At 38.8% G+C, this 19,646-nt stretch overlaps 1 protein-coding gene across 2 annotated transcripts in view; it reads right to left on the reverse strand.

Moving 5' to 3' along the window:
- Window positions 1-19,646, reverse strand: part of nova2 (NOVA alternative splicing regulator 2) — a 48,417-nt gene that overhangs the window by 12,747 nt on the left and 16,024 nt on the right. For both annotated transcript variants that reach the window (XM_060888088.1, XM_060888089.1), the window contains exon 3: window positions 9,512-9,678. In XM_060888088.1, coding sequence (XP_060744071.1) covers window positions 9,512-9,678 — 167 coding nt within the window. The remainder of the gene's footprint in view (window positions 1-9,511; window positions 9,679-19,646) is intronic.

Raw genomic sequence — 19,646 nt, forward strand, 5'->3', positions numbered from 1 at the left:
AACTTCATCTACACCAAAACTAGTGTGTTGAACTGACTATAAGATAAACAACATTTCTGAACTAATACTTATCATGTTGAATTTAACATAATCATTGATTATGTTCAGCTGAATTGGCCTGACTGTCTTTGGCTCATATGTGCTGCGATGAATTGCCTGTCTAAAAAACCAACAGAGGACGTATAAACATTGGTTGCCATGGTGTCATCAGTTTGAAATGCAATGTTTAATGCTCATTTGTGCGCACAAAGTTCTCTCTGCATATTGATCTTATTAAAACAGGGTTCTTTCAAAGAACAAACATGTTCCGGCATTCAGAGTTACTAAGCAAAGGAGTAAAACAGTTATGGCAATGTGTTGTGTTCATGTTGGCGGAACTACAAACAGAGTTCCCAATTATGTAGCAGATGTCCCCCTCGAATCATTTTTTTAACAGTCCCCTTGATATGAGTACAGTACAGAAAAGTGGGAATTCAATAATGCAAAGAATAGAGAAGGAAAAGACACCTTTAGGTTTGCAAAAAAGCAAAAAAAAATTTATCCAGGATTTTATAGAAAGAGATCCTAATGTTTTTTTTATAATGAAACCCTTAAAACACATCTAAGATTATTACGTAGCATAGAATGTATTAAGAGAGTTAGTGAGTGAGTGTGGGTTTTTGTCCTCATGCTTTCTGCACTGTGAATCACTGGGTAAAAAGAGGCTCCTCGTGAAAAGCATCGACTCCCAGGGGTCAGTGTTTCCATGGCAACTCGACTCCAGCATTCAAGGGGCGACTGAAAGGGAGTTGGAACAGTGCATAGCAACCAACTACCCTTTTTTACACATGGAAACACATACACAGACACATACAGACACACACACACACACCTGCACACACATAAACACCACCCTGCTTTTAAAACATGCTACACTTCATTTAAGAAATATTTGTAGAGACACAATCATAAGTGCATATAAGTGTTACATCATGGTCGCAAAGAGCCAAAGAAAATCCCTCATTTGTTGTTTTGAGGATATATAAGAAGGTGGAGGGCAGCATGTTTACTTGTTAGTTCATTTACAACTAGTCTACAACTAATCTGTCTAAATAATGCAAACCTTTAGGTTTTAAACATAAATATTTATATAACATATATGACATAACATATAAAATAGAGTAACCATGCATACAACAGATGCTTTGAATGTCTGTCAGTTAATTAGTTCCATTTCATACAATGAACCCACCAGGCTGATAGCCACATTTACACAGTTTTGAATTCAGCATATTTGCACACTGTCATAATGACAGATAGAGAGAGGAAAATACTTAAAAAAAAGATGGGTGGAGCAGGCTAACAGAGCCGAGAAGGAGGAATATGTGTGTGTGTGTGTGTGTGTGTGTGTGTGTGTGTGTGTGGGGCTGTATGAACAAAATGAATAGGAAAAGAGTGAGGAAAAAAGGGGTGGCGATTGGCTCAGTCTCGCACTTGTTTCTTTTGTTTTGTTCCCTTTTCACTTTATGCATCATGCTGCAGTGTGCTGCCTGCAGACGCGGCACTCCAGAGGCTGATAAGCTCCACTGCTGTGTCTTTAATTGAAGGCAGAAACTATTCAATTTCTCACCTTAAAATGAAATAGCAGAATTGTGTTAAAATGGTGAAATGTGTTTTTCCCCCAAATACCATTTTTAATTCAGTACAAACTGAATTTAAGGAGTGAAAGTCACTCTTGCCCATGAGCACTGTTAACATTTACAATACTCATAGCAAACATGATATACTTACATGTCCCTGTTACATTTGCCATTCTAATAAACTGCCAGAAAATCTGTGTAATATATTAACAGGTATGGATTTAATATAACTCTTATCTTTAAACCGAATGCTTACAATTTAAGTAATTGTAGAAAATGCTTTCAAGATGTTTTTCAAAAAGGATATCATAATACTTGTGGTATTTCAGTAAAAGCGTACTTATAATTTATGTTAATATTATATCATGATCTTTCAAAATCACTATTTCAGTTTATTTAAAATAACATTTCATCTGACAAAAAGCTTGGCTCGCTAAAAGCATTCGAGCACAAAGGTGGGAGGACAATATTCTGACCCTCCTGTTATACCACAAAAAAAATCAGTGAAAGGATAAGAAACAGACATCAGGAGAGAGAAACAGGGACGAGGGAGACAAAAACATTTGAGACAAAAAGAGAAAATGTATGTGTATGTATGAAAATGATCAAGGTCTCCTCCTAGACCTTCATCCATATGGAATCGCTAACCTTTGATGATCCGTGAGCATGTGTGGAGTTTGCTGGGGGTTGTGGGTAATGGGTAATAAAATGCAGAGCAGTCATAAAGGATCTGTGCATTTACAACTGCTGTTTCAATGCCATGCGTTTTTTTGCTACATTTCTGCCTCACAAAATAAATAAAATGAGAGCAGAGCCTAAGCCCAGCACAAATTCAACAAAGGAAAAGCCTTCTTTTTGCTGAGCTTTTGCTGAAGCTGCAAATGAGACCCCCTGAGCCTGTGCAATCGCACATCTAAAGACGCTCTCCAACAGGCCACATTGACACATGCAGTATCGTGTACAAACTCTCTGAAAACACTTCACACCACTGTAAGTAAACACAAGACCTAAATATGCATCCATTTTCTAATAGCATCATGACTAAACCCAAATCCCTCTCTGAGCTCTCTCTGATACACACAGGGAGATGGAGGATTTGGTCAATGCCATAGGGTCTTTCAGGGCCCTGCCCAACTCTCCAAGGAAAACAGCAACTGTTCCTCTCCACCATGCACACACTGCCTGTCTCTGTACCCTAGAGTGATGTGTGACTCCACCACCGAAGCTGCTTGCACTTTGAAGTCTTAAGCGCTTGACTCTAGGATAATCGCCTGTCTCCTGATCCCAGGCTTAATCGTCCATCCCTCTGCTGCATCTGTGTGCCCTGACCACTGGCATTAACGCAGAAAAAAGCACAACATATCTAGCAGCTGGTTAAAAATAACACCTTGTCCTTTATCTCACCTCCAGAGTCTGAAGTGTGGTTGAGGCCGCACTTCTCCATTGAGGGTCCAGAAGCATGTTCGCAGTCCTCATGTTTTTGGGTCAAAAAGATGTAAATAGATGCTGACATTTGTTGTCATTTTTTATTCAGAATGAAGTGATGAGTTTGCTGTAGGCTGGAGGATTATTCCCGCCTGTCATTTCCATCCCTCCCTTTGTCACACTAAGCTTTTTGCTTAACCTTTCTTTCCTTTTACATCAACCTCCGTTTAAATGCCACAAGTGAAGACAAGTGAAGAGGAACAGAGGGGCAAAATTATTAGACCGTAAATATTCCACATTAACAGGACGTGATTAGGACTCGCTTAGTCTACTGATTATCCTGCATTATTCAATTGTGTGTTGGGGAATGTATCAGTGTACAATGACTCTTAAACCAGCATATCTCTTTCACACACTCACGCCAGGTCATGTTGTACATAAAATGACCCCCAGCAGCACTCTAAGTCAACAAGGTCCAAAAATAGTTTGGCCTATAATGACTCCAAATCAAGAGCAAATCCACCTGCTGCCACGCCCACAATGGCTCACATAGTGTTGTCTAGGGGTGGGCAGTATGACCTAAAAACAATATTGCAATATTAAATCGCTGGGATTATCACAGTGTATTCCTGGCCTTTAACATTCTGTGCAGAATCTATATGTGACTAAAGCTATTTTATAAATTTTCTCTCTCTCACTCCCTCTATATCTCTTGCTGTATATTATTACAGAATCCTCAGACATGATTAAGCTTTCAGGAAGAATGCAGTGCTGCGTATTGTGGATGCGTGTTCGGTTAAAACAAAAATTTGTAAATGCTGCACCCTCTATTGATTAAACCTTAGAACTTGATTAACTCTTGGAATGCTTGTGTTTACTCTGACATATCAGGGATTTTCTTTCTCTGCAGAAATCTAAAATGCCTCCCTACTCCCTTTATGAGTATATGTAAATTGTGTAAAAACAAGCACTAGACGTCCAATTAGGAACCGCTTGGGACTTATCCTTAGTGTTTGACTATATATTAAAAAATGTTAATTGTTTACTGACTGTGATCATTTCTCTTTTTAAGTCTGTTTCAAGTGAAGTGAGTGCAATATCACAGCCAACAGATACCAACAGAGTCTGATTTAATAAATAATAATTTCTCTTTATCCATGGCATGATAATTTATTAAGTGAATGACTCATTCTTTTTATATTCTTAGAAAGATATAATAAAAGAAGTGAAAAGAATTGAATATAGAAAGGCTAGTGCACAGATTTTACTGTAGTTAATAAAAATAGAATATTAATAGAAATCTAACAAACTAATGTGTAATCAGAGCTTGAAACAAGATGAACCAAAGACAGTTTAGATTGGTAATATAATACCAGTCAGTCACAACTACTGTCTGTTGTTAATATGAAATGTCAAATTTGATCTAAATCTAATTTTAACTTTTTAAGAATCATTAATAAAGCTTTGCATACATCTGCTATCCTCAACTCGCTTTTGCAACAGTTTCCTCCTATTCATTCATTCATTTTCTACCGCTTATCCGAACTACCTCAGGTCACGGGGAGCCTGTGCCTATCTCAGGCGTCATCGGGCATCAAGGCAGGATACACCCTGGACGGCGTGCCAACCCATCGCAGGGCGCACACACACACACACACACACTCTCATTCACTCACGCAACCACACACTACGGACAATTTTCCAGAGATGCCAATCAACCTACCATGCATGTTTTTGGACCGGGGGAGGAAACCGGAGTACCCGGAGGAAACCCCCGAGGCACGGGGAGAACATGCAAACTCCACACACACAAGACGGAGGCGGGAATCGAACCCCCAACCCTGGAAGTGTGAGGCGAACGTGCTAACCACTAAGCCACCGTGCCCCCAGTTTCCTCTTATGTTCTCCTAAATGGAAAACTCTTTATTGTGTAAATCTAAAAGTAAATTTATATCTATACATATTCAAGGAAAGCATGCATGATGACTGTTCTATGTTCTGTCACGTAGGCCATGGAGAATGAACATCCCCAAAATGTCCGCACATTCAATCGATGGCAGTCTTTAAACAATGTCTAATGACCTTCTTATTCCTGAAGTACTTACATTAACACTTAAAAAAAAAAAGAAAAAACACAGCAATTTGTGTGTTTTTCTTGACATATTACCTAGCGACAGACATTTGACAATGAATAAATGATATTATTAGTCCATAACCTAGTGAACCCGTACCAGAATGTATTTACTGATAGACTTTGACGCACTTCTGTAAGTCACTGTGGATAAGGGCATCCAAACATCATAAATGTAAATGTAAATTTAAATGCATTTCTGTTTGGTCCTGTGTTTCAAACTTTTAATTGGTGCCGCATGTGTTACTAAAATGTCAGATTACTGAACAAGCTCCAGAGGATTACAAGCTGTTGTTAGCAAAGTTATCAGATGACCAGTTCCCTGCAGACATCTACACTCTAAAACACAGCATAAAGGCATTCTTTACACATGTATATTTTATGAGTTTGATTTATTATTCATTTTTCTAGCATTTTAGACAGCTAAAATGAATTCCACAACTTAACTCCCCAGAGGTCAGAGATATTCAGATGGTGTGATGAGACATAGAGTATATGGAACTCTGATACTGATTAATGAGACATGCAGATTCCTAAGCACTGCTGTATCACAGTTGCTAATGTCTGACATCTTCTAATGTCTGCATAGACAATGTGGCCCAGAATTAACATCATTAAAAGATTTTTATATTTAAAAACAATTATCAGCAATGTTTCTGCAATGTATAATATTTAGTTCAGAACAAAACAGAGGTAGTACAGACTATGAAAATCTGTTGTTATTCCAGTTTTCTTTAGTGCAAACTGCAAACTGTTAAAAAAAATAAATAAATAACAAATAATAAAAAATTCTTCTTCTTCTTCTTCTTCTTCTTCTTCTTCTTCTTCTTCTTCTTCTTCTTCTTCTTCTTCTTATTATTATTATTATTATTATTATTATGATTGCAATACAGTACATACAGAATTACAAAAAAGTATATATAAAATTACAGAAATAATGTAATAATATTAAATATTTGAATATTCAGTTTTTAGTATTAGAATATAAATGTATTATATTTTTAGTATAAACTATTTTGCTATAGAGTAAAATGCTGTTAGTTGAAACATGCATAAAATAATCAGGCTGACAGCAGCGTCAATCAGAGCCACTTGAGCACTTCCTACAAATGCAAGGCTAACTCTTTCCCCAAAACGACCTACATCTCTGACTCTATACACACACACACACACACACACAGAGACTCTGACAGCCAACTTGTAATTCTTTGCTCCAAGAAGAGATCTGAGCCCAGCATTTAGAGGATGCACTTCCTTGTCAGACAACTAGTGTTGTGTAAGGCTTCCCCTCTGCATTGGCTGCTCTCCAAATTGGATCAATACTCAACACAAAAAGAGAGTGACCTTTTTTGCAGTGGATTGATGGATTTGAAGGTTAAAAATGGCATAAATTATTCCTGGCTACCTTCAGCCACAGGCCAACAACCCCACACCCCCACCCCTACCCACTCCACTTCCCCTGAGACCAGACAGGGAAACGGATGGGCAGATAGTGTCAGACACAAGTTGTTTTTTTCTTCTATTTCCAATCTTTTAGCAATTTCCCTGATGTCGCTTTTAATTTAGCGGGCGAGTGTAGCACACTGAAGTATTTTATGTGTGTGCGTTTATGTGTGTGTGTTCGCTCCAACGAGAACTCTGATTAGATTCAAGCTGCAGGATAATTAAATAGGCTAGTGTTTGTTGGAATCTAGAGGGAACTGGTGGTTTATGTGGCAAATAGCAACACCAATGAAGTCAATCCCCAACTGTCATCATCAATTCAACAAAGAGACATTAATACAGTAGGGAATATGTATATTTCTGATAAATAACATGACCATACTAGGCTGTTCTTGTTACCATCACAAGATTTTTTTAATATTTCAAATTTAGATACAAATCCAAAAATATTTTCTGATTTTTCTTTCTACTGCTGTCTGATTAGATGCTATAAGACATATAACAGTATAATACCTCCTTATTAAAATAAAATCACAAACTGTTTAATCACAACATAGGTCTTTGAGTACACCCAATTAAATAATGTTGCATTGCTTAAAACTAACAGAGTTTATTTTCCTGTCTTGTCAGACAAAAATAACTATTTTCCCCAAGTGCACCTCCAGGGAGTGCAATCAGAACAATCTTAGAGTCTTGGAGACTTCCTGCGCATTTATAGGCCACTTCCTGTAGGGAGCAGGCAACAATAGGATGTGGGAAGCAGGTGTTGCCTTAGTGAGGAAGAGGTCAGAGGAAACTCTGGCGAGTGAGAGTAAATGGCAGACCAAACACGGGAGTAGAAAACTGGGCTGGATATAAAATCTGCAAAGATTTCAAATGTTGCCTATTTGATTTCCTTAAAATCACTTCACAATCAGAAAAAAGTAACTCACAATCAGAAATCTGACTTGTTTTTACCTGAGAGAACCATGAGGTACTTCAGAAGCAGTTATGTAGCAGCCCTGCTAACTTGGATAATGTCAAATTGTATATTTTAACAGGCTTTGGTTTATTTTGACAGATTTAGTTATATAAAATATCAAATAATGAAATTTGTGAGAACTGCTGGAGAACTGCTGGCTAGCTAGGTTAATTTCTGGCTAACAATTAGCTAGTGGGCTGAACAATTAGTAAAGTATTTCTAAAAATCTTTATGAAGTATACTCTTATATCATCATATTTTATTTTAATGAACATTTGTAGCAATGCTATGCTGTTTTTAATAGTTTTTAGTAATGTTTAGCATTTTGTAAATTCTAAAAGCTTTAAAATAACTTGTTTAACATCCTATCTTGAATAGAAGAGTACTGACATTGTGCTGTGTCTTAAATACAACAGTAACCTTTTAGTATGTTTTTGATGACCATCAGATTATGATCATCATTATGATTTAGAATTTCTAAAATATCAGGATCCATCACGTCATATCAAATCCATAGCTTGTACTGTGCATGCTGTTATGTTGGCAGGAGGAGTGAATTTAGGTGAAGTTTGGTGTTAGCTGTCCTTATGCACTATCACCATTTGGCTGCAAGATTAGTGGCTGTCTATCCTTTCAGGAGGCTGGCAGCTGTTGTTTAACATGGCTTCACATCTTATCTTACATCCCTCGGTCAGTGTGCCCCCTGGGGCCCACAGTAATGAGACACATGCCACGACAGCCGCTCTTCTGACAATATGTGCAGAAAAAATGGAACACAGGAACTGAATCAAATAGTGTTATTGTTGCTGGTCCACCCATTGCCGTCTGGCAGATTATACTAAGACACCAGTTTGCAAATGTGCTCAGTATTATTTATCAGAATAACACACACTTGATCGTTTATCTAATGATATGAATCAATGGTAGCAACACTGTGCAAAGAGGTGCATGGTTATTTTGAAGCTGTAAAACAGAGTGTACATACAAATCAGTGACAGTGTGCTCTCTTATGGCTGCTGCATAGCTGTGTGAGGAGATGAAGAGACAGCAGAGGCGCCATCACACCAGTGCAGTGGTGTGTTGCTTGTCTGATAACTCTTAGAATTATGAGAATTAATAAATAGGACGACAACTATGCAGAAACAGACAGCCTACATTCACCACCCCCCCTTCCCTCCCTTTTCACCCATGAATCCAGGTTATGGCTCTGCAGAGACTGTAACACAAGTATAAAGAACACAGTGGCATTAGCGAAGCGCTCAGGAGAGAATTACGGTCGCAGGAATAGACGTATCATTGTTTTCAATTATGCATAAATACTGACTTATCACACTCTTTTGCCTGAGGTCAGATAAATTAAGAGAATGGGAAATAAGCAAGTGCAATCAATGGTAAAAACAATACAGTGGCCTATAGAATCGATAGTGCAAAATCGTGAAGTTGACAAGTGGTAATAATTGCTTAAAGAGACAGCTGGAACACAATCAATGATGTGTATAATTAAGCCATGTGATCACAATCTTTGTGCATTTGTACGCAATCCAAAATGCCAAACTGACTGGTTCATTTTATAACCAAGGCCATCAAGCTTTACAATGTGAGATAATGTTTGCTCCTGAGTTTCGTTCACGTGTTAACAAGATTTTGACTTTATTAGCAGATGTTAGAAGGCCTAAGGTCATTTGGACATTTGCATCCCTATTAGCACTTCTGAACTGAATAAATCTGAATTCTGTCCTGAACAGCACCACTGACTCTCAATATATGAGCACAATGAAGTTGTACTCAAGATAAACACTGCGTCATAGTTAGATGCTTCAGATTGTATCCTGGCACTATTCATCCTGAGCTGTCCTGAGATGTGAAGGAAACAGGAAGAGGAAGTGTCAGTGTGGCAGGCAAGGAGCATGACCTGTGGATGCAAGGTCTCACCTGTTTGATGCGGTCTGGGTTGACCGTGGTCTGTGGCTGAAGTATGCTGACTGGCTCTGTTTTGGCAGCACTCTGAGGCATCTCCCGGACCTTCTCAGCTATGAAATCATGGACACTGTTAAGAGCCTCCACAGTGCCCTGTATCAAACACACTCGCTCAGTCGTTCCTACCAAAGAAAGAGAAACAGGGAAGCAAGATTCATTTTTTAATTAGGCCAAGTGATGACACAGATCCTAAGCTCACAGCAAATTGACAAGATGAACCTTATGTAATGATCTGTATAAAAAGATAGTCATGAGTTTCCATGGAAAATACACTATGACCCTGAAACTTTCAGTTTCACAATTGCAAAGTTTGACAATTCATCCAGTGTTATTACACTGCAATAAAATGTATCCTGCCATGAATTATTATTCAGAAAGCCTTTTAGGCTTCAATAACCACAATATTTTCCAAATGGCAGTGATTAACTGGTGTTCAGCATGTTCTTGGTCTTAATGACTATTGGAGTTGTAGTCACATTGATAGAAGTAGCATATTTCTAATTACCTACAAGTTTTCACAATCAACCTCAGCAGAGAATTCTACTTAAGCTTAGCCTTCAAGGGTTTTCCCATATTACTCTCATATCCAGTACAGGACATGTTATCAATTAGGTCTCTTTGAAATCTTCTGACTGACACTGTGCAGAATTTGCACACTATTAAATAAGATTGATAGCTCCCTGTTAGTGACTAAAGCTCTAGAGTTAAGACATGTGCACATGTATATACTATGAAACTGTGTACATGCACACTAGACTTTTAAAAGCAGCTGCAATAACAGCACTACTATTTTAGGCAGTCACAGATGGTCCTCCATTAGATAGATGACCAAGTTTCCATACTTAATTAATTCTGGTGTGATATCAGCTCTCAACATGGTTTTAATGGGCGGCAGGAGTGTGCCGCTATTGGAATGCAAATGTCAATGTCTGTACATTTTATATACAGTGCACTATACTAAAATTCATACATTCACCACTGTTTCAGTGAAAACCCCAGTCCTCTGGTTGCATTTCAAAATAAAGTGTGTACATGAGAGGATAATGAAGTGTCACCCATGCTTCAAAAGCAGCCAAGAATGTAGGCTTGAATTTCCAAAAACACAACAATAAACACCAAAGACATGAGTGTGTGTATGATATCTTGAGAGAGAGAGAGAATTAGAGTGAGGGACAAAAGCCTATAAACTAATCCTCAGCCAGAAACTCTCTAGGCCTCTGGGAGGGTGGGATGCAAATGGGCCCTTATCAGCAGTGTGCAGTAAGGGCTTCCGACTTCCTCTCGCCTGCCATTGTTTTTCTGCAGTGAATGTGTTTGGGTCGGGTCCCACCTTGCTGCATGGTGCTCTACTATATATAAACCTAACTGAAGGAACATCACATGCATGGTTCATGTTCATTAAAAAAATGTCAAAAATAAATAAAAAAGAAAAGGAAAAAAAAAGCTTTGCTAAGCTTCTGACAGCTGGTGGCCCAAGAGTAATCTGGGACGGACCAATCAGTAAGGCAGATTATTGAAGCAGAGATCACCATTGTTTTGGTAGCAAGTTGAGAAAGGGTACGGTGTGAAGAGAAACCAATGCAGAAAAAGCCAAAGACCATAATCACATCAGAGCCAAACTTCTTTGTTAAACGTAAACATAAATGTGCTGTTGTAGCTATTCTTAATAATCTGTTTATTGTTAGTGTGTTGACAGCCTGATATAAAGGGACTTGGCAGACTGGCTAATTGTGTTAGATGGCACTGAAAGGCATGAGAAGGTCAGTGGGTATCCTCTGTCTTTACAGAAGGCAAAGATTAGATTCATTTTCCACAGCGTGCACTATGCATTTTGGAACTTTAAAAACCTGTCTCTACAGTTATTCACAGAGTGCAAAACCATCAGTAATGTGTTCTGGACAGTATGCAAAAGCCATCCAGATGGACCTCAGATGTAAAATTTTAACACACATACAAGTCCTGTGGGTGACAGTGTGGACCTTTGGCTCAGATTTGTGCTCTTCTTTCAGCAAGATGTACCTTCCAGGAGCAAAGGCAGTCCAATATATTTATCTACAACCTCATCTGATATACATTAGCATGTGTGCAATCTCCCATAAGGAAATATCATTTGCTTCAGGCAGAGTATGAAGAAAGGCCTAAAAAAGGGTATTGTCCAGTTTATGACTTTTATACAGTCAGCTAGGGAATGCCACTGTGGCTGTATGGTAAATTGTTTTTTTGGAATTGTTAATTGAGTGAGTCATACATTCCTCCCTTGCGGCGGCTATGTTGAGCTTCACTTCACTAGTACTGCTACTGAAAAATTTTACACATTTTAGTACAAATATTGTTGGAATAACTGAATATTCATTATAATGAATCACAATTCTGAAGTGTTCTTGACAAAATAAGATGCATCTTAGAGGACTGAGATTCAGCACACAGGGCTTTTATGAAATTGGATATTTATCTCACCTATGTAGTCATTGAGTGACAAGTTAATACATAAATTACTGTAATATTTGATGAAGTGATCCTTAAATTCAGATATCTACCTATAAAATATCACCACGGGTGAAAAACACTGGTCTCTGTAAATGGAGGGGGTGGGAGGACAATTGATGTGAACCACCAATTTCAATCCCATCATGATATGAAGGGATCATGAGGATCATGAGCTTTAAATTGGCAGTAAGATTTTGCCATAGATGAGGCAAATTAGATGATCTCAAATTGGAGTTGGTAACAAACCTAAATGGTCACCAGCCAATCAAACCAGCTAATTTCAGCTAAATTTCAAAAGAATTACTGACTATATCTTTACAAGGTACTATTCATTCAACATGCTGGGACTCTTAGAATGTTCAAATGGAAATGTGAGAGTCCAGAATCATTTCAGTACTGTTAGATGAGATGAGATGAGATTTTATGAGATGATCATTCCAGCAGTGACTCACTCTAGTTCTGTATCTAACTCCAGGATCTCCTTTGCACATTGTGCTCCTAAAAGTCTGTCCTTGGAGAGTGGAAACAACTGTCATTCAAAAAGTGCTGATCACTACATATCCAAATTCATTGGAGGAGGCAGGAAGATGGATCAATCAATGGATTGACAGGTCACTGAAACCACAGATATAACCTCCGAAAACTCAATAACCAATTACACTGCAGCTTAACGGATGAGAGCAACTTTTGGAACCAAGGGAAGAGCTGTCAATCTCAGATGATATGAATGTTTCCAGGAAACAGTCTCCACACCAAACCCTCATATCTGAGCACATTTTGGCTCTTACTTGATAAACGCTTTCAGAGTCTTCTAACTGAAGACCAAAAGAGCTGTAGAGCATAGGACCCTGCCCTTGGACCAGTTTACAGATGTTTTATTGGCTTTACATTCGAATCAGACATGAATGAATGAGAGAAAGTGTGTTCTATGAAATGGAACGGGCAGCAATCACCCTTCCGCTTGTATGTTCCTGTCTGACCAACACAAGCCAGTTGAATGTAGTCACCAACCAGATGCGTCCAGTAAGCAATAGCCATTCAAAAGGGAGGGACGTAAATGTGTGATGCAGTGAGGTTGATTGGAAGGGGGACATTGCAGGCCCTATGACATAGCTCCATCACCACGGCAACTGGCAGACCCCCTGAAAATATTGTGGGGCAGCTGCAGATGATGTAATGTGTTATTATTCAAAGTAGAGAGGCAGCATGCAAGGCAGTGACAGCAAGGCAGCATTGCATGTGCTTATGTCATTATGGTAAAGATGTTTGCAAACGGTTTTCACACAAATCACTTTATATCTTTGAAACTGGCCATGTAGTTGGTGTGTCAGTTTACTTTTGTGCTCCCCTGTGAATACAAATGCTGCCTCAGCTGAACAGTCTGAACTGCAGACTTTGATTTAGGAGAGAGGAAAGAAAGATTTTGTGACCTGTACTTTGTTCTCATGTTCGTTTGTGCAGCACAGCTTTTCTTGCCCCATGCAGCAGACAGGGAAAACAGTACAGGAAGGATAAGAAAGTCTCAGAAGAATAACAAAAGCCTTGGAAGAAAGGGTGAATTCCTTTACAGTGATGTCATCTTTATTGAGGGTTTCATGTCCCTAACTCCCCATGATTTCTCTCTTCGGTTTAACCTAATCCTGAACACCCCCCCACATGCACAAACACACATCATTTCACCCGCAGCTAACCCCCCACATCCCACCCCACCACACCCAATGTCGACATGAGGCCCACAGTAAGAAACAGCTGGAGAATCATAACTGCCTTCATCTTTACTCACAAGCATGCTCTTTTTCTCTTTTATACAAAACCTGACTTCACACTATGCGAGGAGATTTGATGATAGCCAGAGCATGGCCAGGAGGAAAGAGGAATGCAAGGAAAAGATTTAAAAAAAAATATATATATATATATATATATATATATATATATATATATATATATATATATATATATATATATATATATATATACAATAAAAAAAGGGAAGCAGTTTCAGTTCTTCTTTCTGCTGCCTTACACACTCTCCATTGCTTGGCAGGTTATCCTGTTCCATGCCTGGTCTATACATGGCACAGCATAACAGAATAACAGCCATATAATATAAATCAGACCTGACTTCTTTTTGAGCAACACACAAGTGTGAGCAAACACGTGAAGGACATTTCCCCTCAATGTAACTGTGTAAATTTGCTAGAGTGTTTAGGTGACTCATTGCATGATGAGGAAGTGACTTAAACGCATAGTGCCGAGACCAGATGGGAGTGCTTTGCAGATTTAAGGAGGGAGTCATGGAAGTCTGTCTCCTGGTATGGTTAGTGTCAGTCATACAGAGTTTCTCTTTTTTTTTTTCACTTGGGAGTAGGTGTCTTTTTCGCACTTTACAAACCAGCCAGTGCTGTAGGACATAGTATGGTTGTAAATAAAAAACTAGCTGTACCTTGATTAAGTCATTAATTCTCTGCAGATTGTGAGGGGGTGATAATAGGGGCTGCACACGTGGCTTTGCCGACTGTAAATAAATCTGCACTATATTTCTCTTATGTAATTTTGACGTACTGTTTCATGTCATCAAAAGAATTTTGCCATATACAAGATAATGCCTCGATTAATGAAATTATTTTAAAAAATTTTGTTATTTAAATTTGGATAATAGAAATCTTTAGAAAATGTTCTTAAATTGCAACTTTGATTTGCATATTTACATAGTGCTTTTGGAGATGTACTGTCAGGTGTCACTGCTATCTCTGCAGGAATTGAAAAAAACGTATTATTTCCCATGTAACTATCGTGTTAGTAGTAAACACTAACAGTAGTAGTAACTATTATGTTGTTGCTATGTTATCAGACATTACTGAAGATATCTGATAGCATAGCACATGCTGTACTGTTGTGTTTTTTCCAAACTGGTGAGTGTAGACAAATATCTGTGCTCAGTACCCAGTAAGAAGAGTGGCCAAATTAAGTACTTGTTTATGGAACGGCACACTTCGCTAAGGAAATAACGATAAAATGCTGGATCACTTGTTTTTACAGTACAGAAGAAAGAGCTATAATTTTCTTCAAAACAGCTTTAGAGAACATTTAATAGAGAGTGCTTCAGTATGCTTGAATATGAGTTGAGTATTTCATTTCACAATGCAGCGTTATCCAATGTATGTAATACATTGTTTGTTAAACATTGCTATTAAGATACTGCAAAGGGTGTGCAAAGCACTCTGCATGTAGTCTAGTAGGAGACCTGAACACCTACAAACTCAACTATGAGATAATAAATAAATTTGATGGATTTATTTATAAGTCACTGATTTATGGCTTTATGATTGTAATGGAAAGTGAATACTATTACTATCACTACTACTACTACTAATAATAATAATAAATAATAATAATAATACTGATAATAATAATAATAATAATAATAATAATAATAATAATAATAATAATAATAATGATAATGATAATAATAATAATAATAATAATAATAATAATTATTATTATTATTATTATTATTATTATTATTATTATTATTGTTATTATTATTATTATTATTGTTATATAGATATAAATATAACCTTCACAATAGTCTTGAAGGATTATATGGATGACATACAATCTATAAATGCTTTAGTGTTCTCTGCTTGTTAGTATTATGTTACAGCCAATAAACTTATATGTACAAACATATGTATATGTTTACTTGCCCATTTACATTTACATACCACAACTAATTAAATGTGCAGTGTATTTTCTTAGCGCTACAACTGAAGGCTTATCTGAGTATTGTGCACTGAGAATGAGGTAATGTATAAACACATAAACTTACATGGTTGTTTTTTGGACACAAGCTCACATCCCTGAGCCTGTTTGAGTTCTCTGAAAGCCTGTATGATAAACGCAGCTGGTTTGAATTCTCGGTCAGCACAGCTGATTCCGACAGTGACTGATGTTCTGTCCAGCATTAAGCTGAGGAACAGAAGGGGGAGGAGCCATTCCCTATTTCACTGTACTCCAGTACCCCATCGTAATCCATGGGGGCGCTCAGGCGACCTAATTAAGATCCCTCCCTGCTCTGCATGAATAATAAAGCAGTCTGCTCAAGTTGTGGAGTGACAGAAAACCGTGTACGTGTGTGTGTGTGTGTGTGTGTGTGTGTGTGTGTGTGTGTGTGTGTGTGTGCAGGGCGAAGGAAGGAACATGCTGAGACTCTCTTTTCGCACTGCCTGTCTCCACAGCTGGGATCCTCCTCCAGGGCCTTTAGATCCCTGCTAACACAGATCACACTCTGCACTTGTCTACTTTAGCCTGGACCAATCTGGAAAAACACATCACTGTTTCCTACACAGGTGTCCTCACAACCAACTCAACTCAACAATCTTATACCTTTTTAGAAAGAATGAAAATTGCTGCCATATAAGCAGTATTTGGTGTCTAGTACAAAAAACACAAACTTTCCATTCAACTGCTATTATAACGCCATCTATGTTGGGATTTCTGCAACTGGCTGTGTATTCAATTTGTTCCAAAAAGCCAATACTCATAATTAGGCTTCCCAATTTGTAGAGGTAATTAATAATTAGTATCTGATCAGAAAGAAAGAGAGAGAGAGAGAGAGAGAGAGAGAGAGAGTCCATTAAATACCTTCTAATATTGCATTTTTAGAGAGCCATTTTTAGAGGTAAGAAAAATTCAGTTTCAAAAATAAGCTTATTAAAGAACATCTGGTAACCTGCATTGCTTGTTTCTTCATAGTATACAATTAAATAGGAAATGCACCAATGTGCCCCATTTTGGGTCTCCTTTTCTTAAGAATTATTCAGTTGCTAATTGCTTCTAAAAACTGCTACACTGCTAACATAATACATGTTATAAGATTTTCTCTTAAAGTAATAGGATGATCCATGCATTTGCTGATCATATAGATGGTAGAAAGGGGGAAATCTTTGCATGTGTTGCGATGGTAATGGATGGATGTAACTCCAAGCACTGATTTGTGCTTTTGAAATTCAAAATACTTTTGTGAGTGGGTACAGGGCTAATGTTTCTGCTTGTGTACATGATAAGACCCCTGCAGCGAAAGGATAGAAGGGGTAGGTGGTTGGGGAAGTAGCACTATTGCTGGATCTTGATGCTTTTCCCTCACTGTCCTCAGCTTGTTGAGTGCATTTCCCACTGGTGGTGTTGGGTTCCACACAAGTGCACTGAACCCAACACACACCTGTCTCTCCTCAACCGCAGTCTGTCAAAGTTGTCTAAACATTGCCTGTCTGGGGGACAGCCAGACTTGATCATTGGCATGAGCTTCTCTGCTTCCAAAGCAGGCGAAATATTGGGGCCACTCTCCTCGTGTGGAGTCCAGCATTTCATTTTCTCTCTCCATCTTGGATCCGGACGTGCAGTTAGTTATACACATGAAAAGGCAGCCAGACTAGCGGAGTGAGCCAATACAGAGTTCTGGCTTTTTATCACAACCTTCCAGCACCTCTAACCCATAGCCAGGTTTCCATTTACAGCTTTCATCAGCAAAGCCCCTGCGCCATGTGGTCAACCTCTGTATTCTTCTCTCGGGCCAGTTCACTCTCAGTCCTAAAATCAACAGATGTGGTCCTTAGACCATGGGGACTGAGATCGTTGTGACTTATATTTGCCTGTTTCTTGAGGTTGCTCATTTTTGAGACCTACATTACTCTCTCTAGCTTTGTCTTCAACACTGACCTTATCCATGGTGACTGGAGAATGCTTGCTGTTTTACATCATACACACAAGCTGTTCCTTATTTTGTACAGCTGGAATTTCAGTGAGGCAATGAGGTTGTGGAGCCAAGCAAGCACGACCAGAAACCCAGGCTCTGTCCTGCTTACACTGTCCAGCCGTCAGAGTGAATATCGAGCATGCAGTAGTGCCGAATTGCATGCATGAGGACCAAGCTCTTCCATGAACAGCATGTGTCAGTGCCTGGACAGTGCCTGCAATGTGCTACTGGATAGCAGGACCTCAGCTGGGATGTAGGTGCAGTCATTATCCAGCCCCAAAGAGCCGAAGGGGCCATCAGGGTGAAAAGACAAAAAATACCCATCAGGGTATTCACAGACAAAATCTGCAGAGATGCACAATACTTAATATTTGGACCAAACTCCCTCAGGCTGAGCTAGGTAAATGTACAGAAAAAAACAGTTCTGCTTGTCAAGAGTAGTTTTATTTAATGGCAGTTGCCAAAATGCATACGTTATCATCCTGGCCCTCAGCAGGAAGTGACAGGCTCAGGAGTTACAGCACTCCACTCAGAATGTGGAGCATCCCCATTAGGGACTAAACAGAAGTGTTCCTTTCCTAACTCAGTGCATGAGTGTAGGAGTCTTTTCACTAGTGAAATTTGGCCTTTCTCCTCTTTCCTGAGATTTGGCATTGAGTACACTGAGCAAGCCAGACAGCAGAAGAAGACGGTAGCTTTTAGTGACAAAAGCGCTTCTGAAAAGCCAGTTTCTCCGGCTGCACCTGCCCTGCGTAGGAAAGGGAGGTGACTCTGTGGGTAAAGAGGGCTGAAAGCTCTGATTGTGATACCGGAGATGCACGTGTGGCTTCATCGTATGCACACCGGCTAGAAAATCAGGAGTAACAGCAGCAATTATGCAGAGATGAGTATTCTAAACTAAAAAAAAACACATTTTTATATATTTGCCTTTGTGCTCTCGTTTTGCTCAACAAGCCGTAGTTTCACAGTATTTGCTGGACGTTTTTGGGAGCATTTGAATGAATCTGGTGAAGGCTGAGTAAGAAAATAGCAATTAGCAATCAGCAAAATAGCAATTAGCTATCTCCTTTGTGTCTACAGCTTCACGTGTCTGAAAGGGAAGAACCATATACTCTCGCCAGAACAAAAGACATGCGGTGATGTTGCTATGCTGTTATTCGGTATGAACAAACATTTTTAACCCACTGCAAATATTTGCATTACAGCTAAAGGAAATAAGCACTCACAAATAAAAAAAAGTGCTTTAAAGGCATCAAATGACAACCCTAAACATTTATACAAGCTTCATACTTATTACACCCTATGCTTATGCCTGTTTGCTTGTTTTTTCTCCTCTCTCTCCAATAAGACAAAAAGATCAAATGTCAACAGGCAATAAACCTGACATGAACTACAGCTGTACTGTCCATTCGTGCTGCCACACTTACACCACCTTCAAATCCAGCACTGGAGGAGCAAACCAAATCTACAAAATCCCTAGCTTTTTTTATCCAACAAATAGATTTTTCAGCAAATTTCAATCATTTCTTTCTCTGGCATATACATAGCCATACACAAACACAGACATTGGCATTACTGTGGGGTCAAAGATAATTAGCATTGGCTGATGTGTTGCAATTAAGTGAAGCACACAGCCTGCGTGTTGAAGGCGACGTTCCGACAGCTGACGGCTTTCTCGACTGAAAGAGAAATTAAGCATTAGAGACTGATGGGCTAGAGGTACAATATGGGGGGATGTATGTGGTTTGCATGGGTGTGTAAGAGAAAGGTATAGAGAGTGTGTGAGACAAGAAAGACAGAGACAGAAAAAGAGAGAGAGAGAGAGAGAGAGAGAGAGAGAGAGAGAGA

The sequence above is a fragment of the Tachysurus vachellii genome, chromosome 15 (genome assembly GCF_030014155.1).
Source record: "Tachysurus vachellii isolate PV-2020 chromosome 15, HZAU_Pvac_v1, whole genome shotgun sequence".
NCBI classification, from domain to species: domain Eukaryota; kingdom Metazoa; phylum Chordata; class Actinopteri; order Siluriformes; family Bagridae; genus Tachysurus; species Tachysurus vachellii.